General features: G+C 50.3%; 1 protein-coding gene across 4 annotated transcripts in view; it reads left to right on the plus strand.

Annotated features, from left to right (window-relative positions):
* Positions 1–3,933, plus strand: part of CD82 (CD82 molecule) — a 50,627-nt gene extending 46,694 nt beyond the window's left edge. For all 4 annotated transcript variants that reach the window (XM_019746449.3, XM_019746450.3, XM_019746451.3 and 1 more), the window contains 3 exons: positions 1,926–2,129; positions 2,679–2,762; positions 3,061–3,933. In XM_019746449.3, the coding sequence (XP_019602008.1) occupies positions 1,926–2,129; positions 2,679–2,762; positions 3,061–3,138 (366 nt within the window). In that variant the 3' untranslated portion in view covers positions 3,139–3,933. The remainder of the gene's footprint in view (positions 1–1,925; positions 2,130–2,678; positions 2,763–3,060) is intronic.
* The last annotated feature ends 20,605 nt before the right edge of the window (positions 3,934–24,538 follow it).

Genomic DNA, 24,538 nt, shown 5'->3' on the forward strand with positions numbered 1-24,538 from the left:
AGACTATAGATGGACTCTGTCCAGGAGACATGGGCACATCCATTTTCTGAACTGTGAAAAGGGGAGGCTGATGTTTTCTGGCCTACATGCCTCACAGATTTTTTTTTTTGTGAGGACCAGATAAGGCCAAGTAGGAGGGCTTGGTGCACACAGGTAGACTTTTTCATCACACCTTTAGTTTGACCCATAATACCTGAGGCCCTTTGCTAAGATTAGAGAGAGACGGATGTCCCAGGATGAACAAATGCCTGGGGATGGGGTGGGTCCCTCGCGAGATGAGGCGCAACCCACCGTGGGAGGCAGTTGGCTGGCTGGGGGGTTCCTGTAGTAGGAAAGGCCACTAGATGATTCTGATGTCTGTCAGATGCTGCTTGGGATGGTGGTTAAGAAAGCAAACTGTAAGTCAGGCTCCTGAAAGCTGGAATACTAACTCTACCACTTCCTGGTCAGATCATCTCTAAGCCTCAGTTTCCTCATCTATAAAATGGGACTATTGATCCATACTACTGTGAGATGGACTTTTAAAACCCGTGGCATTTAGGCAGCACTTATCATGTGGTGACGTTTTACTAAAACACAGGGTGGGTAGTGACTGGGGACAGACCTTGGCACGAATCAGGCCAGGAGCCCCTGGAGAAGAGGGCTCTGCCTGGTGCAGTAGAAAGGCCAAGGAAAGCTGCCTCATTTCGCTTGGGTGTGAGAGGTTCTATGTGCCAGCCTTTCTGCCAGAGAGGCGGCAGCCAGGCAACTGCAAGATAAAAAATACAACCTGGAGCCCAAGAACGTCAGAGCATGCTTGGCACGCCCCCTGCTGGCCACTGAGCTACTTGTCAGGGACTCGGCCACCCTGAGATGGGAAGGAAGCAGGTGGGGAATTGACCCTGTGCTGGGCAGGGTGGCATGCAGCTTACCCATGCAGCCCACCCATGCAACCCATTTAGTTTTCCCAGGGACCCTAGTATACTGATTATTGTGATCCCATTCTCCAGATGAGGAAACGGGGGCTCAGAAAAGGGCAGCGGCTTCCACATACACAGGGCAGGGCCAGGATTTGAAAGGAGCCCTTCCCCCACTCTGCTCCACCTTCTGGGGGCATTTCCAGCATGAGCCCAGTCCCTCAGATCCCAATCCTGTTGGGGACTCAAGCCCACATGTGATCCGAAGCCTCTCGGGCTCCCCTTCATGAGCCCCACGGAGGCCCCTTTTAGCACACAGAGTCCAGAAATGCTTTCTTCCCTGCTGGAACTAGAGCATTTTCTCCTCTAAAAAGGCAGAATGGACCACGTATCTTTTCCACTTTGGCAACCAAGAATCTCAGAGGCAGATTGCAACTCCAGCATGTGTTCAGCTGAAAAGTGGAGCCGGCCTTTTCCTGACCAATTACTGTGCCCTCCAGCCCTGCACTGGGGGCGCTGCCGACCTGGGCCCGTTTAGTTCTCATAACCGCCCTGTGAGTTAGAAATCTTGTTACCCCATTTTGCAGATGAGGAAACTTAGGTCAGTACTTCGACCAAAGTGAAAAACTGGTAGGTGGCAGAGCAACTGGGATTTGAACCCAGTAACCTGACTGCAGACCCCACACTCTTCCGTGTATGCCATCTGCCTGCCTTGTATCCTCCACTCCTGTGTTCTGTCTTTCAACTTGAACTTCCCTCCTATTCTGCCTTGTAGATTGGCGGCTCCTGATTTTTCCTTCCTACTGTTTAATAGTTTGTAATGTGTGTTTTCTGAAAGCCCCTTTAAATCCTCTGTGGCTCACAGAAGCCAAAATGAATCCTAAACTCAAATCCTGGTGGTTTGGCTGGAACCAGGGAGGCCTGGAAGTGGCAGATCTAAGCCTCTTTCTGGGGAGGCCCCTTCTCTGCCAGGAGGGGCCCTGCCAGAATGGGCAGTGGGTATGAGCAGCCTGTCGCCTCTTTGCCCAGGGGAAATGCTGTGGCTGGATCAGCTTCTATAACTGGACAGAGAACGCTGAGCTCATGAATCGCACCAACGTCACCTACCCCTGTTCTTGCGAGAAAAAGGGGGATGATGACAGCCACTTCGTGAGGAAGGGCTTCTGCGAGGCCCCCGATGCCAACAGGACAGAGAGCATCAACAGTCCTGAGGACTGGCCTGTGTACCACGAGGTATGTGGGGGCTGTGGGGCCACAGCCTGGGTTTGGGGGTGCCCATGGGTTCAGGTATTTGGGCCGCCCAGGCTCCCCTGGGCTTGGGCTCCTCCCTCCCTCCCTTCCTTCCCCCTCCCTCCCTCACTTCCCTCCCTCCCTCCCTCTCTCCTCCCTTCCTTCCTCCTCCCTCCCTCTCTTCCCTCCCTCCTCCCTCTCTCCCTCCCTCATTGCCTCCCTCCCTCCCTTCCTTCCCCCTCCCTCCCTCACTTCCCTCCCTCCCTCCCTCTCTCCTCCCTTCCTTCCTCCCCCCTCCCTCCTTCCTTTCCTCTCTCCCTCTCTCCCTCCCTCCCTTCCTTTCTTCCTTCCTTCCTTCCCTCCCTTAGCTGTTCCTGCCTTTGACCCGTTTGTTCCCTTGTCATTGGTACCCTCCTATGCATTCATTGTCCCTTCAAGGAGCACACAGTACACTGCAGGCCCCCTGGGCTGGGGGTGGCCCCTCCTGGTGGTTATGTGTGAGAGCTGAAGTGGCACGACACGGGTTGACCTGGCTGTATTCTCCCCTTGCAGGGCTGCATGGAGAAGGTGCAGGCGTGGCTGCAGGAGAACCTGGGCATCATCCTAGGCGTGTGTGTGGGCGTTGCTGTCATTGAGGTCTGCGCCCCCTTCCCTGCAGCGCTCCCCACACTCTGTCCTCCCATATTGCCCCTGCTCTGCGGATGTGCTCCGGGAGGCTGGGGCCTGCCTGTCAGCTTCCAGAGGCCCAGCAGCAGGCCTGGCCTGAGCCCTGGCCCCCTGGCCCCTCTGCCACCTGAATCACAGGCTGGTCATGAGGCTCTACTTGAAGATCCACTGAATCTGGATCAAACTCTGTGTGTTGACCTGGACAGCAGGGGACTCTGGGGGACTGGGCAGCCCTACCTCCTCTGATTCTCACCTTCTCCCCCCACAGCTCCTGGGCATGCTCCTGTCCATCTGCTTGTGCCGGCACGTCCACTCCGAAGACTACAGCAAGGTCCCCAAGTACTAAGGCAGCGGCGCTCCCTGCCTCCCTGCCCAGGACTCCTAGGGGCCTCCCTGGCGCCTCCTCCAGGCCCACCTCCCACCTCACTGCCAAGGCCCCCTGTCCATCTTGCGCTGGCTGGAAGTGGAGGGCTTCCTGGAGCCTGGACCCCTTTCCCTGCCTTTCTGCCTTCGTCCTTCTGTGACTCCTCAGCTCACTGCCCACCAGGGTTCTCGGAGCAACTCAGAGAAAATGCTTCCCACAGCATGTCTGGCTTTCTCCCTGCCTTCAGGGCTGTATATATTGTATGTGGGAAATAAGGGGTGGGGGGATAAGGCACCCTGGGCTGTCAGGGGACTGCCCACTGCGTGGGTCTACATTTTTTCCACTATGATACATATATCTGTGGTTTTTACATTTTCATTAGAGGTTGTGGGAGAGGGTGGGCTTTACCTGACGTTAGGGGTGGCACCCATTCCCCAGGCCTGACCCAGCCCCGCCCAGGCAGCTCAGATCTGCCTGGGCCACGGAGTAGAGGCAGGGCCTAGATGAGCCAAGTCAAAGTGGGGTCTGGCCAGGCCCTGGGCTGCTTAGGGAATCAGAGAGGTGCATAGTCGCGGTGTGACTCAGAGCTGACCCTGCATTCACCAGGACCCTGAACTGTTCAGGGAAGTGGGGAGGATGCTTTCTCCTCTCCTCTGTCCCCCGGGGAGTGGGTGGGTGAGGCTGTGCCTTGTAGGGGAGTGGGGAGGGGCTCCATGCACAGTTCTGTAAAGCATACTCGAGATTCGATGACTAACTATTAAAGAGGATTTGTAACAATCCCGCCTGGTGCCTGAGGAGCGTGAGGCCCGCTGTGGTCCAACTGCCTGGCTGCAGCCATGGCTGGAGTTTGGTTTGTGTGTTGAAACAGGTATAGATCGTACCTCTGAGTTCCTGCCTCTGAGGCCAGGGTACCGGTGTCCCCAAAAGGTACACAAAAGTGGGCTGGTGAAGTGTGGTCAGTGAAGCCACAGGATAAACTCAGGCCTCTTTCTAGGGCATCTGTTTTAGACGAAGGAAGGAAACGTGTTTGTATTAGAGCAATGTGATGGAGTAAGATGTGCAGAATTCAGGAGCTTCAGAGACGCACTGTGAGACTTGAAAGGAAGCTCTTGCTTGTACACAGACAGTGAGCCCCAGCACATGCCCTATGCCCAGTGTCACGAAGCCCAGAGGGGTTCAGACTCACTGCCTTTCTCTACAGCTGCTTTAGGGCATGTGATGGGGAAATCCTTCTGGGGTGGGGTTGCTATGGAAGACGAGGGGAAAGGCTGACATAGGAGGATACTTGCCCAGAAGACTCCGACTCTCTAATCTCCAGGGCCTGGAGGAGGAGGAAGGGGTGAGATGGGGTAGTGGGGGCTTGCCTCCCTGCGGTAGTGGGACAGGGCAGCAGAGAGAGGTGTTCCCAAAGGATCCACCAGGTGGCGCTGCTGCCCCAGCGTAGGAGCCCAGGGTTGTTCCAGTTACTCGTGGTGCCTCACCAGCCCCTAGGCCTGTGGGGGTCTCATTCCAATGGGAGCACTGGTGAAAATGCATATTCCAAAGCTCAGGAATTCCGATGCAGTAGTTCTGCGCTGGGGACAAGAAATCTGCATTGTTAATAGCCCTCCTAAATCATGTTGCTTTAGATTCTCAGGCCCCGATACACTATAGACACGGACATACCCCAAAGAGAGATGCAATTGGAGGGCCCAAGCCAGACAACCTTGTCTTCAGTGAGGATGGAGGGGACACATCTTAGTGATGGTCTAACTCTAGATCTGAACCTAATTAATTTCTTGCAAGAAGTTTTTTGTGGCTGAAATCCAGGGCCAATACTGGGGGCTGAGAAGCCTTAAGCTCCATGGGGACTGTTCTCTGCCACCATCAGGGACCCTCCCTGGAGCTCTTACTATGCTCAGAGGGCTGAGGGGTCCGAATGAAGCTGTTCCAGCTTATTTTACTTAAAACCCACCTAATTCCACAAAGGAAGTATACGTATAATAAAATATAAAACATAACAGAGAAAATATAAATTTATGAGGAAGGGTAGATGTGGATAAAATAAACACAGCTGAGCTGCCCAGCCTGGCGATGGCAAATGCGTGCTATGCACACAGTGTGCTCTCCATGGCTGTGCTCAAAGCAGACGTCATTGATCATTGATAATTGATCATTGTTCTCATCTTTCTCAGCCCAGATGCACCCTGGGCATCTTACAGCTGATATCACTCCCTGCAGCCTCAGAAGCCTTCTCTACTCAGCACGTATTGATCAGTCTGGTTGGAATGCAAAACAAAAGCAGCTGCCATCCTTGAGCTCCAGTTTAGTTGAACCAATTTTGCCTTTGAGCTTCCCAGTGGTCAAAGCAAAGAAGGAAACCTTTTTGTCAGTAACGAGTTCTGGTTTCCCAAAGACTCCTCCTGCCTAGCTACGGGGAAGAATGTGGCTGGCTGGAGTGTAGAATTCAAGATCACCCTCCAACACACAGACCTTGACAGCCATTCATGACGGAAGCAAAAGGCATCAATGAGCCTATTGTGTGCCTGGCCTTGTATTGATATTGGCAATGAGGACAGAAGTTGTGCGTCTGCCAAGGAGGAACCAGCGAGACCTGGTGAATACACACGTAACAATTGGGCGACCGTTTTACATACAGTTGGTGCTTAGGTAGCACTTGCTCTGTACTAGTCCCATCGACATATTAACTGATTTGCCCACTGCAATCCTATGAGATGCATGTTCGTCATTATTCCCACTTTACCGATAGGACAATGAAAAACAAGAAGTTAAATAATCCTCAACCTTCTGCATCTGGTCGCAGACAAGGAGAATCTGGGGCTTCCTCTGGCCTTGGGGCTGTGTGGTAGGGGTGAGGTCTGATTTAACTTGGGGGTCCCTCGGTGCACATGCAGCAATTCCATATCACTAGGTCTCGGAAGGGGTACGGCCGCCCATTCCCTTTGCCCTGAGAAGAGCTCAGCCCGAGGGTCAGGCAGACCAGAGTTCCAACAGAGGCTCTGGTGTTTTGTAGCAGGGTGGCCCCTGGTGAACCCCTTCACTTCTTGGAGCCTCCCTTTCCTCATCTGAACACTGGGATGGTGACAGGATTGTGTGAGGCTTGGGACATTGTCACGCGGGGGACCCTGCTCACTGCACCATTTGTCATGCAGGGAGTCATCAGGCGGGGTCTCTGGTCCCGTTTCCCACACAAGAACACAGGATATGGTGAGGCCAAAAAGGAACACCCATGGAGCCATAGGTAGGGGGGTCATACCACTATAGTCTCACTGGAGGCTGGATTCACATGACGTGCGACCGACCTGCTGTCCGCTTTTCTGCCAACCGACCGACGACTCTGACTTCCCTCGACTCTCCTCCACTCAACTCCCCAGCGCAGCCGCAGCAGTTATACTAGTGGCCAACGGCTCAATGGTTACAGCTGACGGCCAACTAGCCACAGCTGATGGCCATTTACTACCTGAGCCACCACCTTTTCACGTGAGGCCGAGAGCCTGGAAACTGCACTCCTAGCTCTGTCCCCACAGACATGGAGGATAGACAGCCCTCAGCAAGGTGCCTGTCCCCCGGGAACCCTAACCCAGAGGGAGCAACTGCTTCCCTTGGCTTGGCCCACCTCACGGTACTCCCAGCTGAGCAGACATCTTTCCGGTCTCTCTCCGAGACCATGGCAGCGGAGGGCGTGGGAGTCCTAGCGAGGCTGAAGTTCTGCAGGAGGCGAGGACTGAGTCACAGGGCCCTCTGGGGCAGGTGGCAGGAGAGTCCGGGCTGCCAGATGGCTCAGTTTCCTGCCCTTCAGTGACACCTGCAGGGAGCCCCCGGCACGACGCCTGGGAGAAGTAAGCATGAGGGGGACTTGGGTGTTCCAGACAGGGGGTTCTGCTCAGGCCACCTCTCAGGGTTTCATCAGGTCCATGGAGACGGGAATGGTACCCAGGTTGGGGTCCGCAATCAGATGAGCACAGACAAACTGGGGTGGCCCCTTTCCCCATGTGCATTTTTCCTCCCCAGCCTCTTAGGCCTGGGTGGTGGGAAGAATGGGGGTGCTGGATGGTTCAGGAAGCTGAGATCCTCCTCCCCAAAAAGCAGCAGCAGATGGTAGCTCGCCAAGAATGGAGCATGGCATTTGAGTGGGTCAGGCCCTGATGTCCAGGTGTGTTGAGAAGATGGGGTACAAGGAAGCCCTGAGGTAACCCTGTTCAGTCACCTGCTGACCTCCAACTTAAATGGGACAAGCTGAGGGGCATTAGCTGAAGGTCCCCTCTGTGGCCTTGGCCACTTCCCTCTCGGGCGGGTGGAGAGGAGTATCAGAGTTTCTACCTGGCCTGTTCTCATGGGCTGTGTCATCGTGGTGGGTCCCCTCCCAGCTTCACCCTCAGGGAGGGTACAGGATGCTTCTCAGGACGGCTTTTCATAAAATGCCTTGTCATGTGGAGCCCGGGGATTGGGGTTTGACTCTAGCTCCACCTCTGTCTTTCTGTGTGGCCTTGGTCCACACAGAGTGGGGGCGGGGGGCTGAAAACTGTGTTTGCTAAATACTTGGAGGAGACTGAGAAAATGCCAACGGTTACTAAAGGGGTGGGCTCCATCCCCCAGCCTCTTCTTCTGGAAGGTCCACCTTGGATGGCAGGTCCCACGGCCTCACGCCTGGAAAGCGCTAGAGCCAGGATTAGAACCACGTGGACCTCACTCTAAAGACCTCCTTCCACATCACTGCCTCCCACACCCTAGCTTTTCTGTGCCAACCCCAAGGTCATACTGTGTTGTCAGCCCATGGCTCTAACTTTTGTGAAATCTGGTCACTAAGCGCTGCTCCGCTGGGCCCCTCACTCCTTCCTCCTGGGGAGGACCCTGTTTCAGTTTGAAGTTCCACAGGGTGGGACCATAGTCCAGCTTTTCTAATTCCTGAACTGGCCCCTAGAGCTGGCCATCCATCCAGACCCCGCATGGGCTTTCCCTCCTCTTGCTGCCCTCCCTGGGCTACTGGTCCAGCTGAGCTGCTACCACACCTTCTGAGGGGGTAGGGGCCACCTCTAGGCTGCCGTTTCTCCCACCAGTGTCCAGGCCAAGGGACATGCTGTTCAGAGGTCTGGCACATGGGCTCATGGTGGCCTGGCTACTGAGCAGTGGGCAGAAGAAGGCAAGGGTGCCCCTGGGCAGTGCCCACCTACAGCTCCCTGGGGCAGGCAAGAAGCATAGATGGGTGCCAGCTTGTGCTCTGGTCTTTTGGGGAGCCAATAGCAGTGCTCTGGAAGTGTCTAGGAAGCTGGACTTTGAGGGGCTGTGTGACGCGCGGACCCTGACCAAAGGGAATGGAAACCAACTTGAGCTGGACTCCTGTGTGGATTGGCCGGAGATACGAGACCGCCTAAAGGTTGGCCTGGGGGATTGTTGTCAGCCAGCAGAGAAATATTTCAATCTTTTGATAATTGACTGTATGCGTGAGCACCACTGAATGTCAGTCCAGTAAGTGCACGCCTGTATGTGCACGCCTGTATGTGCACGCCCATATGTGCACACCTGTATGTGCACGCATGTGTGTGCACGTGTGTATGTGCACACATGTATGAGCACACTTGTGTGTGCACACGTGTATGTGCACACGTGTATGTGCGTGTGTGCGTGCATGCACACACACACTCACACACACGCCCTGATCCCCCCTGAGAGCTCAGTCCATTTGCAGGTGTGAGGGATCCCAGCTCTTCTGAGCTGTGGCCAGCGGTGAGCAGGAAAGGCCAAATGTCTTCCAGCCTGGAACGTCCCAGGCCTGTACTAGCAGAGCACCTCAGCCGCCAACCCCAATCCTACCTGTTTCCTAGCAGAGCCCCCTCCAGCCCTGTCCTGGGCTCTTCCAGATGAGCCAGTCTCCCAGGCCAAAGAGCAGCAGGGTGAAGGGGGGGCGTCACTAATGACATTGGCGTGTCCGGCCACCAGGCCAACTCCCGGGCCAGAATTGTCACCACCTCCTTCTCCTGAAGAGGGACAGATACCAAAGTTGTCACACTGCCTCAGGGCAAATATCTGGCTACAGTCTGGGGTCTTTGGAACCTGTGGGTTAAGGTTCATTTCTTCATTCATTCATTCATTCATTCACTCATTCATTCCATGAATACTTAATGGACACCTACCATGTGCCATTTTGAGAGCACAGAAGTGAAGAAACCTACATGGCACCTGTGTTCTGGTGAATGTAGGGAGTCTTGCACACTCACCTGAACACACCTACACAATAGACACATGCACACACACAGTATACACATGCAAACAACAGCCAACTGCTGACAGCACCATCCATGTTCAGTGTTGCTGCAGGACCCCTGAGGCCCATCTAAGCCTCTGGCATCCTGTGGAAGGAAGTAGAATAATGACCAGCAAGTGGAACAAACAGGAAAGGGGGTGGAAGCACTCAGCACTCAGCCCCCTTCCCTTCTAGCCACACTGCAGAATCAGCTATTCTCTTGGCAACTCCCTTCCCAACTGAAATTTAAAAAAAAAAAAAAGAAGAAAAAAAAGGAAAATCCAAACAGCGATTGGCAGAGTGACTTCACCTCTCTTAGTCGCGTCTGTGAAATGGGGATTGTCGTTCCTGATTCCCAGTGTTATTGTGGGGATTGAGTGAGGACGTGCACACAGCGAGCCGCTCCCAATGCACTCGCTCCCAGGACTGCTCCTGGCTTTGGTGGGATTCCCCATCCTCCCTGGACAGGAACAGGCAGGCAGAGAACTTTGGTGTCTCCAGGGCAGGAACTGCTGGCTGATCCCAGAGGCTGGGACTGAAGAAATCTGTGCCCAGCCCCCTGGCCGGTGGGGAGGAGCCTCCTAGCTTCTGGGAAGGTGCAGCCAGGTAGGAGGGCCTGCTAGAGGACACCTGAGCTGTGAGCATCCACCCCCCAACCCCAGCTGCCCCTTCTGAAGTCATTTCCCCGGCACCTGCCTTCTGGAGTGGGGCAATGTTAGGCCCTGAGCCAGGCCCCACCACCCCCGCCCCTGTGTTACCTCAGATGAAGCAAGCAGCACCCCCTGGGGACAGGAATGGGCTTCCTGCAGGAGACTGGGGGTGTGGGAGCTTGGCAGGAATAGCTGCAAGTGCAGAGGGGCTGGAGAGAAGGGGAGAATGGAAGGCAGGAGCTGGAGAGAGCCCAGCAGCCTCCTGGAACCAGGCTGTGGGAGTGGAAGGGGTGTTAGTGGCAGCTGACAGTAGTGAGGGGTCTAGAGTCTGCCCCTGCCTCACACACCTGGGCGAGCCCAGCTTGGGGCTTCCAGAGTGACAGAGACCTTGCGATCTCAGCAGCCAACCCTCTTGGTCCTGGTTCATGGAGGACTCAGGGCCTTAGGGTCCAGGAGGTGTGCATGTCCTCAAGTGTGGCAGGATGGGTGGGAGAAGAGAGAGGCAGGCTGCAAACCTGAGGGAGCCCACAAAGAGGAGAGAGGGCGGAGGAGAGTGGGAACAATGCTGAGAACGGGACCCCAGACAGAGGAGGAGCTGAGAATAAGAGCTGGGCCAGCTCTGCAGGGTGACGCATGAGTCGGCAGCAGGCAAAGGGGCAGGCAGGGCAGCAAGAGGAGAGAGAGTAACAGGCAGGCACCGATGGGGCACCTCCCTCGCACCCTGCCTCCTTCCTCGGCATCATCACATCACCATCACAACAGCCCCCATTTACTTAGTGTCAACCTTTAACACTCACACGTCAGCAAAGTAGACATGATTGCTCCCTTACAGGTGTGGAAACCAAGACTTGGAGAAGCTAAGTCATTTGCTGCAGGCCTGCCCTGCTGTACAAACCCAGGAGGAGTCATTCACATTGTAGTCTAAATAAATGGCTCCCCCGGAGCTGGCAGCGAACAACCAGTCTGACTGTACACGATGGCCTCGTGTCCCCAGTCACATAGTCAGGATTGGCCCCGGGGCCTGTGGCGCTGGGTCTAGTGTCCTTTCCCCTAGGCCTCAAGGCCAATGGCAATACAGACCGTGGTTCAGAGAGGGAGTGGAGGAGGTGGGCCCTTTCTGAGGCGGCACAACTCAATCAAACCCGATCCACAAATCCGTGCAATAACCATAAGGTACCCTCTATATACCAGGCTTTGTGGAAGGAGTTGGGGCTAACCAAAGTGAACAAGGTCCCTGATGTAGGGGAGCTGTCAGTGTAGAGGGGGAGACACAAACAGAAACTGGAAAATGTACCCCATGGCCAATCAGATGATCAAGATCCTGTCTCTACCCACCAGTAAATGCACAAAAGATGGAAGAAGCCTGTCCCCAGACTGGCTGTTGTCACCTCCTGTCCTCATTGCCTGGGACACTGTGGGCGCTGTCTGGCTGAGACTTGGAGAGAACGCATAGAAACCAATCACACTGTGAATAAAAATGAGAACCAGGCACCTCCTAGCCCCATGGGGAACTGACATGGCCTCCTGCCAATTCAACCTGAGCAGGAAAACATTTTCCAGGCGGCTGAGGGTTTTACCTGTCACCTGTGGTGGTCCAAAACACCTCGCGGGATAGTTTACTTATTGAGCAGACACCAGGGCTGCCCTGTGGGGAGGGGTGTCCAGGTGTGCTGTGTGTATTTCCCTCTGAGGGCTGAGGGGGCGCGATGGGGTTGCTACAGGCGACGTGAGCCATCAGCTCTCCATGATCCGTGTGTGGGATGCGTGTGACTGGCCCTGTGGGGAGTCTTGTCTCCATCTCCTAAGGGGAAAGGGATTTAAAGGTGGCAACCTGGCTCCGACCAGGGGTGGAGAATGGAGCAGTGCAGCCATCTGGGAAAGCAACAGGCTTTGCTGCTGGTCCCACAGGCAGCTGGGGTCACTGCACTGGGAATCAAGGAGACCTGGTTCCTGTGCCAGGCGTCCGCCAGTTAGCTACCCTGTGGTAAGTTGTCTGCAGAAATGATCTCGCTATCCCCCTTCCCATATTGGTGTCCTCTGCCACGTGACTGTGCAGCTAGCCCCTCCATGAATCTTCTTACCTTGTGACTTGCTGTGGGGGAGGAGGCACTGGGCCAATTTTGAATCCAAGCCTCAAGAGAAATTGCGCCCTTCCTCTGGCTCTCACTCTCGCTCTCACTTTCTGTCAAAACCCTGCCATTGTCACGTGAACAAGCCGAGGTTAGCCTGCTGGAGAATGAAAGACAAGTGGCCCAATCTCCTCGCCACCCCAACCAGCAGCCAGCCCACCTTGAAAGCAGAGCTGTGCAGCTCACCTGCAGCCAACCACAGACGCAAGAGGAGGACCACAGAACCACCTCGCTGAGCCCAAACTGCATTGTTGACATGCAGAATTGTGAGCTAAATATATGGTGGTGGTTTCAGGTCCCTGTGTTTGGGGGTAGTTACTACACAGCACTAACTAATTGATACAATGATGATCTTAGATAATAACAGCTCTCATTTGCCGCTGGCCGAGTACACCAGGCCTAGGTCCAAGCTCTCCACATAGACGACCTCATTGAATCCTCATGCGGGGGGGTGCGGGAAGGGGAACAGGACTTTATTGGGGAACAGTTTGTACTTCCAGGACTTTTTCCAAATCGAGTTGTTGTCCTTTCAATCTTAGTTGTGGAGGGCACAGCTCAGCCCCAGGTCCAGTTGCTGTTGTTAGTTGCAGGGGGCGCAGCCCACCATCCCTTGCAGGAGTCGAACCAGCAACCTTGTGGTTGAGAGGACGCACTCCTACCAACTGAGCCATCTGGCACTGGCCCATGTGGGAATCGAACTGGCAGCCTTCGGCATTAGGAGCACGGCGCTCCAACCTCCTGAGCCACCGAGTTCTTATTCAGAGCCTCACTTTATACTCAAGAAAACAGAGGCTTGAAGAAGACATGGGTCTCGCCTAAGGGGGCCTGACAGGAAGAGGCAGAGACAAGATTGAAACCTAAAGCCTGTCTTCGTGGACTTACTTCTGAATCTCCTTCCAGAGGAGCTTCAATGTCAGAGAAAGCCAGCACACTTGAGAGAGCGTAATGTATTCTGCACACAGGAGCTGACGTCATTAAGAATGTTCTCAGCCTTCCTTCCCCAAGAATTATGTCGCATCTCACCCTGCTCTTCTCTCACCCTCAGCCAATGCCTCTGATTCCCATGTGCTTTGAGAAAGAAAGACAAAGGCACAGATGTTGGGCTCGTTTATTCCTTTTTCATTTCACCTCCTATTTCATCAGTAAATATTTACTGAGCGCCTGTCATGTACCGATTCCATAGTGTTCTTCCTTTTGTGGCATTTCCTGGGCCCTGTTGCATGCCAGGCCCTCACTCAACACACACAATCCTCACAGGAACACTGGGGTCATTAGGATCCTCCCCACTTTGTAGATGGGAAAACTGAGGGTCCAGAGAAGTGCAGTGCCTGCCCTGAGACCAACCAAATAATAAGTGGCCGGGACAGGATTTTGTTCCAGTCTCGGCTGAATTTCGGAAGGTCCTCTTCTTACTTTATCATCACAGTTGTGGCTTTTTTAAAAAGAGATTTTTAAATGTTCCCTGTAAATGACAGGTAGGGGGCAGGGAGGTGGAGAGGAGAAAGAAAGGGGAGTAGGGGCTTTAAAAAGTGTCCCCCAACTCCGAGAGCTGGCCAGATTCTCGACACGCTGCTCAGGCTCTGTGAGTGGCAGCCGGCCGGGGAGGAGGTGGCGGGTGCTGGAGAGGCAGAGATAAGCACTGGCTCCATCCTGCTCCCCTGTGTCCACAGCTGACAAGTCACAGACACCCTTCATCCCCACCCACCTGCCCCACCCCTCTGCTTAGCTGCTGGACTGCAGCCATCTTCCCGCACCAGGCACTGGGCGTGCTGCCCTTCGCCTCCTGGCTGAACTATTTACAAACGGGGAATTCAGGGACAGTCGGGCTGTCTCTTCTTCTCAGAGTGCTCACAACCCCGGGGTGGGGGCTTAGCCGCAGGCCTCCCAAAGGTTCCCTGCCAAGGCTGCCTCCTCCAGGCTGGCAGCAGGCCCCATCCAGTGCCCCACCTAATGAGAAGCTAGCTGCTAGGAGCCTTTGTATGGCCCAGGAGCTCAAGCAGGTGTCTGTGGGAGCAGAAGAGGTACCAAGGTGAGAGACTAGGCGGCCTGAGAGTCTTCGAGGTAATGGGAAGAACTTGTATCTCACTACTACACAAGCTCCCCTCTCCTGCGGCAACTTGGATGCTGGAAAGATCCTACACTGGGGCCCTCTTTGGCTGAGAAACCCTAGACAAGTCACTCTACATCTCTGGCCCTCCATCTTCTCATCTTTCAATTGGAGAGAGTACTCAGAGCCACACCCCACAAACACTAACAACTTATGTTTCTTAGGTGTCAGCACTTAGCACACATTACCTTAGTTATTCCCCCAAACAACACTAAGACCTAAGAATTCTTAGCATCATCCCCATTTTACAGATGAGAAAACTGATGGGGCTTAGCGAGGTTAATAGCTTGCCCAGGGTCACACAGGTGAGGTTAATAGCTTGCCCAGGGTCACACAGCTGGTGAAGGGATGGCCATGGGGCATTTGAACTCAGCCAGGCATGGGGCTCATCCTCATCACTGCTGGCCTCCTTCCAGAGGAGGTGACACTTACAAATGCCTGGATGCCCTGTTAGATTCGTCAGCCACTGGTCAGGTCACTCTTCCACACTTGCTTGCCTGATGTCTTGGAGTAAGTTGCCGGCCCCTCACTCCCTTAGTGCCCTGAATTCCTCTGCCTGGCTCTCCCCTCAGAAATGAGTCCTGCTCCTCCCTCTGGTCTTCTGCCTAACCCGCTCCTCCTTCAGATCAGCCTGTAGGGAGCTTCCCTGACCACACACCCTAATGACATCGGTGGCCTTAGTGTGCCCTCCCGTGGCCCTGTCCTCCATCCACACATGGGCCACGGGTTCAGAGCCAGACCCTGCGTCCTGAGCTGTCTGACCATCAGCAAGTGAGTTACCCTTTTCGCTCCTCCCTTCAAAAATGGGTGCAATAATAATCCCAACTTCATAGGGTTGCTTCCAGGACTAAATGAGTTAGCACATGGGCAGGCTTAGAACCACGGCCTGATGTGGAGCAGACTCTCAACGCCCAATTCTGGGGGTTGTTCTCCTGACAGTTAATTATAGTTGCTGATTAGGGGTTGTGTCTTCTCAGCTCACCTCTTAGTTCCTTGAAGGCAGGCAGGGCTTCTGGCTTGTTCCTTGCCCTGTCCCCAGTTTGGAGCACAATGCCTGACACATAAAAGGCATTTAAGACATATTTGTTGAATGAATGAATGAGTGAATGAATGAATGAGTGCATGAGTGAATGAATAGATAAATATAAAGGACCCTATTCTCAGTCCAGGATGAAATAAGGTGATGACGAAAAGGAGTCAGGCTGTGGTCCCTTTTGAGCAGTGCCGCAGACTTGCCTGATTTCACAATCACTTGAGCCTCTTCATACATACCCAGCTTCCTGGCCCCACCTGTGGAGATTCTGGTTCCTTGAGTATGAGGGGCTCTGGGAATCTGTGCTTTCAACAAGCACCTCTGTCAGTGTGGATACATGGGCAGGTTGAGAAACACTGGCTTAGAGCAAAGCTTGGAGAGGAAACCGGCAGAAGAGGGGAGCAGATACACTACCAACATGTCACAAAGGGTTGCAGCCAGGAGTGTCCTCCTGTCTGAGAGGAGAGGAACGGGGAGAGGAGCCTGGAGGGTTTCCTGAAGAAGACGGCACGGTGGCCAGCCTTGAGAGCTGGAAATGAGGAGGTGAGTGTGGGGTGCTGCCAGCGGTGGCCCAGAAACATGGGGCTCCGACTCCCTCCTCACAATGACCACCTGGAGAAGACAGAGCAAGGTGACTGCAGCCCCATGTGTGCTAAATCCAGGGTCCTGTGAATCAGGATGCCTCTGGAGAACACTCATGTGTGATGTCCTCTGTCTGCCCTATTTGCAAGAGAATGGGGTGGGGGCAGCACTTTCTACTGTAAGCCCAGTCAGGAAAAAGCCCTGGGCCTGTGACGAGTCCAATGGGCCTTGTTTGGAAGAGGCGCCCCCTGGCTCTTGAAGGTCTGGTGGAGGGAGAGGGGGTTGGTAACGGCCAGCATTCCCTGTTTCTATCATGGTCCAGACGAGAAGTGGCCCATGTAGAGTTACATGATAGGCATTAAGACTAGAACTCAGTGAAGGCATTCGGACTATATCCTGGAGCACGGAGAGGGGTTGAAAAGGGTGGGAAGGCAATGGGAGGGACATGTTGCTCGGTGTTGGCCTTGATCTTGGTTCTCATGAAGTCCAGCTTCCAGGAAAGCTTTTTCAAGCTGAGGTCTTTGTTCAAGCCTCTGTGTGTGTGTGTGTGTGTGTGTGTGTGTGTGTGTGTGTGGCCACAGCTACACTGTAGGGCTCCTGAACGTATGTAAGGATGTTGTTGATTCTTCACCACTGTATCCTGAGTGGCTAGCACAGTGCCTGGCACGCAGAAGGTGCTCAAGAAATGAATGGGTAAGTTCCAGTGTGTCTGCATATGTCATTCCTACTATGCAGGGTCAGATGAAACTCACCAACAGCCATCAGAGAGCTCCAGGCAGGACAAGACCTGTTTATGTCTTTAGAGTTTAGGCTGTTTGGAGAGACAGGAAACATTTGTGTGCAGGAGACAGAGAACCATCATTGACAGTCAAGGGTTTTATGGAAACGAGCAGTATTAGCCAGGCCCTAGAAGGGACACAGCACGCAGTAAGGACTAGAAGTATGAGATGCTCCTCCAGGACCTGACTGGGGCAGGAAGTGCAGAGTTAGGGGTCGGGGTAGAGAGGAGGGAAGAGAGGTGAGTGAGGACCAAGCAAGTGAGGATTAGGGGCAGACAATCAGAGGCGAGGGGCATGATCATATTTACATCTTTGAAGAATCACTCCTGTTGCTATGTGGAGAATGGGTTGGAGGGGCTTGAGTTGGCGCAGGGACACCAGATGTATGAACAAGAGGTACGTTGACCTGGACCGGTTGTAGCAGGGCAGAGGGAGTGGTGTGACCAGCCGTTGAGCTCTGCCTGGGACTGAGGCATTCCCCGGGGTGTGTGGGACTGTCAGTGCTAAACCTGGAAAGTCTCGCCCTAAGACGGGTGAGTCCACAGAGAAGGGGGGTGATCAGTGTTAGAGAGCAAGGTTCAGAGAAGGCTCCCAGGTTCCAGCGAGGGCAGCTGAGTATGATGAAGTCCCATTTATGGGCCTGGGGATCCTGGAGGAGAAGCATGATTGGGGACAGGGAGGGGGTCATGGTGGAACAAGAGTCATAGTGGAAGTTTGGGCCAAAAGCAGGTTAACGACACACCATGCAGAGGGTGTTAAAGGGTCAGGTGGCTAGACAGAAGGTGAGAGATTTTGTAAAAGGATTTCTTTGGAGCGAGATCTAAGGGTACTGGATTTCTTCCCTTACAAAGGGGGAGGTGGGAGTACTTGCCCCTCCCTTGGGCTTGGTCAGGGGCTTCCCATGGACCGTGAAACAATGGTAACTTGTGTCTCTAGTGGCTCAGGCACATAGTGGCCTAGACATAGTCGACTCCCACCAGGAAAATCAAAAAGGGTCAGAAAAAGGCTGCTAGGGGCGGACGGGTGGCTCAGTTGGTTAGAGCGCTAGCTCTGGGCAACAGGGCTGCTGGTTTGATTCCCACATGGGCCAACAAGCTGCGCCCTCCACAACTAGAATGAAGTCAATGAGCTGCCACTGAGCTCACGGGTGGCCAGATGGCTCAGTTGGTCCTCTCAACCACAAGGTTGCCGGTTCGACTCCCGCAAGGGATGATGGGCTGTGCCCCCTGCAACCAACAACTGTGACTGGACCTGGAGCTGAGCTGCGCCCTCCACAACTAAGATTGAAAGGACAACAACTTGCCTTGGATGGAGCTGATGAGTCCTGGGAAAAGCACACTACTGTTCCCCAATAAAAAAAGTCCTGGAAATATACACTGTTCCCCAATAAAGTCCTGTTCCCCTTCCCCAATAAAATATTTTTTTTTAAAAAAAGGCTGCTACCCGCTAGGGATGAGCAGAAGGAGACGTGTCTACGGTCGGTAGGATGGGCCTGGACCCCCGAGCTGGCCAGAGTACCTGACACATGTATGTTTTCTGTGGTCCAACTTGTCCAAGGATCTGGTTTCAGTCATCACGGGTGTGACTCTATCTCCCCTCCTAGATGCAAGCTCCTTGAGGGCAGGCCATTGTCATATTCAACTTTGTCCCTCTAGCACCTGGCCTCCCTTCTTTCCACCTGAGCCTGGGTGCTCGGTGGGGGGGAGGGTGCATCAGGCACCTGTGGGAGGGTACCCTAAGCTCTCATAGAAGTGGACAGAGGTTTGGCCTGTCCCTGCTGACATCTCCAACTGTCAGTCACGTAAATCCTATAGTCCACCAACCAGTGAGAATAATAAATGGTTAGGCCATCAGACGGTCGGGCATTGATCAAGGGACAGCTGGCTACTGGCCTCGCTAGTCAGACAGACAGACAAATGGTCCAAACATCACTCAATCTGACGTGGACACCACTTTCTACAGTCGCCTCCCAGGACTCTGAAAATGTCTTTCCTCTACTAGAGGCGCCCCTCCCCAGGAGGCCTGGTCTCGGGTGCTCCTGGCAGAGTGCCCATTCCTGATCATGGACTTGGCAGCCACCTAGCTGCTGGCTCCAGCACTGCCCCTCCTCCTTCCTCTCCCTCCCAAGGTGGGAGCTTCAGGCTCTGCCAAAGCATTACTAAGAGTGGGGGTGACGTCACCCTCCCTGGTCCCACCCCACCCCAGGCCCTGCTTACCCTTCACCCTTGGCTGCCCCTGAGAATATGACACATCCTGGGTGGGGGAGGGGGCTGTCCCCTGGGACAGACCCGAAGGTCCTCAGCTCCAGGCTTAGCACACTCAGCCTGCCCCGTCTCCCCCCAGCTGGAGGCTGCTCTGCCTGGCTGAAGCAGTTCTGGTCCCAGAGACTGAGCCGGCCAACCAAATGCATACTCAGTCAGTCTCCTCCACTCACCAGCTGGGTGGCCCTAGGCAAGGGCCTTTATCTCCCTGGGCCTCATCTCTAAAACAAGGATAATAATCAGACCTGCCTCAGAGGATGAGTGTGAGGCTTAAATGAGGTTATGCCATCAGGACCCTGCCCTACGATAGGGAATTTGGGTCCATCTTCATTGCCTATAGAATGCTCATTCCTAAGAGACACACCAACACATGCCACAACCACCAAGAATAAATTAACAGGGGCGGCCGGATGGCTCAGTTGGTTAGAGCATGAGCTCTCAACAACAAGGTTGCTGGTTCAATTCCCACATGGGACGGTGGGCTGCACCCCCTGCAACTAAAGATTGAAAATGGTGACTGGACTTGGAGCTGAGCTGCTCCCTCCACAACTAGATTGAAGGACAACGATGTGACTTGGAGCTGATGGGCTCTGGAGAAACACACTGTTCCCCAATATTCCCCAATTAAAAAAAAAAGAATAAATTAACAGTAGTGAGGGTACTTGGTCCACTAAATTTGGGAAATAATGCAATATACCCTCGCTACATACCCCCTATCTACCCAACCTCACCTTAGCTTTTCACAATGCACATTGCAAGTTTTCATTGGTGTTTTTATTATTAAAATAACACAGGATTGGGGTGGCCAGTTAGCTCAGTTGGTTAGAGCGTGGTGCTAATATCAACAAAGTTGCCGGTTTGATCCCCACATGGGGCACTGTGAGCTGCACCCCTTAAAAATATATACATAAAAAAATAATAACACAGGATTACGTATAAAGTCACAATGGAGACATGTGTAAAGCTGGAGATGAAGTTCCTCAGCTCACATAAAAATATGGACAAGTAACAAGAGCCCATATAAACTAACTAGATTTGGAAATTAATCAAATACAACTTCTAGAAATAAAAAAATATAATCCCTGAAATTGCAGAATTCAAAGCCAACTAGGAGATTATAAAGAGCTGAAGACAGAATTAGTAAAACATGAGATAGAGCTGCAGAAATTACTATGACTACAGCTCAAAGAGAAAAAGAGTTGGAGAATATTAACAGAGAAGTAAAAAGATGTGGAGGAGAGAGTATGAGCATCTAACATGTTTAATTAGAATGCTAGACAGAAAGGCAAGAAAGTATAAGAAAGAGGCAATATTTTAAGAGATCATAACTAAAAATTTTCAAGAATTGTTGAAAGATAGCAAAACTTACATTCAGAAAAACCAATCATTCCTAAGCACTGAAAGGGAAGAGAAATCCATACCTATAAAGTCAACCAGCGTGGGGGGGGGGGAGAGAATGTAAGCAGCTAGAGAGACAAAAAAATCACCTCCAATGGAACAGCATTTAAGCAGATGGCTGACTTCTCAACAGCAACGATTCAATTCAGAACAGAGAAGAATGATATTTTTAGGATATCTGAAGTTCATATTGCTAAAATAAAGTAGTTGTTAACTAGAATTCTCTAATGAATCTATTTTTATAAGAACAAAGATGTGATAAAACTGAGAGGGTTTGCCACCAACAGATCTCACTGAAGGACATTACCCCTAAAGTCAAGAACAAGACCAGGATGTCTGCTCTCACCTCTTCTATTTAACGTTGTGCTGCAGGCTCTAGCTAGAGCAATTAGGCAAGAAAAAGAAATTAAAGGCATCCAGATTGGAAAGGAAGAAGGTAAACCATCTTTATTGGCAGATGACATGTTCTCATGTGTACAAAACCTAAGGAATTGACTAAAAAACTATTAGAACTAATAAATAAATTCAGCAAGTTTGCAGATACAAGATCAATGTACAAAAATTAATCATATTTCCATATATTAGCAATGAATAATTAAATAATGGATTTAAGAACACAATTCCACTTACAATAGCATCAAAAAGAATAAAATACATAGAAATACTGTTAACAAAAGAAGGGCAAAAGTTGCACTCCGAAAACTATAAAATGTTGTTGAACTAAATTAAAGAAGACCTAAATATATCTTTTATTCATTCATTTGAAGATTTCATATTGTTAAAATCATGCTAAATTTCAAATTGACTTACAAATTCAATGCAACCTCTATCAAAATTGCAGTTGAATATTTTGCAGAAATTGGCCTGATCTTAAAATTTAATGGATCCTAAAATTCATACAAAAATTTAAGGGACCAAGAATAGCTAAAACAAACTTGAAAAAGAACAAAGTCGGAGGACTCACACGTCCTCATTTTAAAACTTACTACAGAACTTACTAAAAAGATAATATGGTGCTGGCATAAGGGTAGACATATAGATCAATGGGACAGAATTGAGAATCCAGAAATAAACTAGATTTATGCAGAAGGGATTTATGCCAAATAAACTAGATTTATGCCAAGACAATTCAATGAAGGAAAAAAATAGTCTTTTCAACAAATGGTGCTGGGACAACTAGATATCCACATGCAAAAGAATGGAGTTGGAACCCTTCCTTACACCACCTGAAAATCAACTTAAAATGGATCAAAAACCTAAATGTAAGAGCTAAAACTACAAAACACTTAGAAGAAAACATAGGTATAAATCATAATGACCTTGGGTTAGGCAGATACATCACCTAAAGCACAAGCAACAAAGGAAAAGATAGATAAATTAGATTTCACCAAATTTTAAAACTTTTGTCCTTCAGAGGATACTATCAAGAAAGTGAAAAGACAAATACAGCAAGGGAGACTGTATTTGCAAATCATATACCTGATAAAGAACCAGTGTCCAGAATAGATCAAGAATTCTTGCAATTCAATAGTAAAAAGACAAATAACCCAATTTAAAAATAGGCAAAGGGCATAGACATTTCTCTAAAGAATATATACAAATGGCCAATAAATACCTGAAGTACATGCTCAACGTAATCAGCCATCAAGGAAATGCAAATCAAAACTACAATGAGATACCGCTTCACACCCACTAGGATGGCTGTAATAAAATTAAAATAAAGAAGGAAAGAAAATATCAAGTATTGGCAAGGACATGGGGAATTCAGAACCCTCGTACATGGCTGATAGGAATATAAAATGGAGCAGCCACGTTGGAAAACAGCCTGGCAGTTCCTCAAAATGTTAAACATGGAGTTTCCATATGACCCAGCAATTCTGCTCCTTGGTATATACCCAAGAGAAATGAAAACATACATCCATATAAAAAATTACATATGAATGTTCATAGCAGCATTATTCATTAAAAAAATGGAAACAACCCAGATATCCTTTAGCTGATGAATGGATAAAAAAAATGTGGTGTATTCGTACAATGGAACATTATTTGGCGATAAAAAAGAATGAAGTACTAATACATGCTACAATGTGAGGAACCTTGAAAACATTATGCTAAGTGAAAGAAACCCGTCACAGAAAACCACGTATTGTGTAATTCAGCTCATGAGAAATGTTCAGAATAGGCAAACCTATAAAGACAGAAAATAAATTAGTGGTTACCTAGGGCTGGGGGACTTCCAGGGAAATATGGAATGACTACTAAGGGTTACAGGGTTTCTTATTGGGGTGATGAAAATGTTGGAAAGTTGATTGTGATGACAGCTGCACAACCCTGGCTATACCAAAACCCACTGAATTGTACCATTTAAGTGATGAATTATATGGTATGAGAATTCTAGCTCAATCAAGCTTTTTTTTTTTTTTTTTTTTTTTTAACGTATTCTAGGTAGAAGAGAAAATATATCAGAGTGGGAAGGCCTGAGATGTAGAAAGAATGGTGAGCAAAGATGATAAATATGTGGTTAAATTCAAAACACAGTGACTACATAATATAACAGTAATGACGTCTAATGTGGGGGCGTCTAACATAACAAAGTAGAACTTACATAGCTTTGTTATGCTAAGTAAGAATATGAAAATAGTAAGGGGAACAATTGAAAGAATAGATAAAGAAAATAAAACCGCTTCACTAGTAGAAGGAAGAATGAAACCCAATACACATAGACATCTGGCCCTCGTCTTATCACTGGTGGTATAGGCAGGTCACAGAAGACAGCACCTGTGGGCAGAATTCCACAGAGAAGGCACAGCTCAACTCAAAGCAGACAGATCTGTTTGGTTTTCTTCTGTTACTACATTTTTCAGTGAGGATCAAATCCATTTCATTCAAAATGGGGCACTAAAGAAAAGGAACAGAAAAAGCTGTACAAGCAGAAAGCACACAATAAGAAGGTGGGAATAAACCCAAATATTACAATCAATATAAATGGACTAACTGTTCTCGTTAGAAGACAAAATTTTCAAGCTAAATTAAAAATTAAATTCCAGCTCTAAGCTAATTATTTTTAAATCTCTGAGCCTAGGTTTGTTTTTATGTTTGCCTTTTTGTTTCACTTTTAAAATAGAGCTTGATTTAGACATAATTCATATACCACACCATTCACCAATTGAAAGTGTCCAATTCAGTGGTTTTTAGTTTATTCAGAGCTGTGTAACTATCAATTTGAGGACATTTTCATCATTCCAAAAAGATACTCTTGTGCCCATTAGCAGTCTCTCCCCATTTCTCTCAAAATTCCTCAGCTTTAGGCAACCACTTCTTCCTATTTTTTTATTTCTATAGTTTTCCTTATTCTGGACGTTTCCTTTAAATGGAATCACGTACTATGTGGTGCTTTGTGTCTGGCTTCTTTCTTTCATTCAGCACAATCTTTCCAAGGTTTAACCACATTGTAGTGTCTCAGTACTTCATTTCTTTTCTTTGCCACATAATATTCCACAGTATGGAACACTATCTATCCATTTTATCTGTCCATTCATCAGCCAAAAGACACTTGGGCTGTTTTTACTTTTTGGATATAAATTATGCTGCTATGAATATTCATGTACCGTTATTAGGCGATTCCATCATTTTACCAACATCATAGAGTGCACTCACCTCACACACACCTAGATGGTCCAGCCCCCTGCACACCCAGGCTGCGTGGTGGAGCCTATTGCTCCTGGGCTGCAGGCCTGTGCAGCACGTTACTGTGCAAAACAACACGGGATTGAATCAGCACAAGAGAAAATGATGCGCTCAAGAGCCAGAGTAAACACGAGATGAGATGTAGGGGACGGCTGCCGGGGTAACAGGGCATCCTGTTGTACAGCAAACTTTTTGTATAAGTGGGAAGAGTACACTCTAAAGCAACAATAAAATAGAGTGTAGTAAATACATAAGCTAGTAATGTAATTGCATATTATTATTATTACGTAGTACACACAATTGCATGTGCTATACTTTTACACAACTGGCAGCACAGATTTTACACCAGCATCACCACAAACACATGAGGAATGATGTTATGACGACTACAAAGTCACTAGACAATAGGAATTTTTCAGCTCCATTATAATCTTAGGAGATCACCGTCACATATGTGGTCAACCATTGACCAAAATGTTGTTATGCAGTTAATGACTGTTCAACTTTAGGAAAAA

This window comes from Rhinolophus sinicus, chromosome 14, assembly GCF_057876585.1.
Source record: "Rhinolophus sinicus isolate RSI-liver-muscle chromosome 14, RSI-T2T, whole genome shotgun sequence".
In the NCBI taxonomy this organism is placed as follows: domain Eukaryota; kingdom Metazoa; phylum Chordata; class Mammalia; order Chiroptera; family Rhinolophidae; genus Rhinolophus; species Rhinolophus sinicus.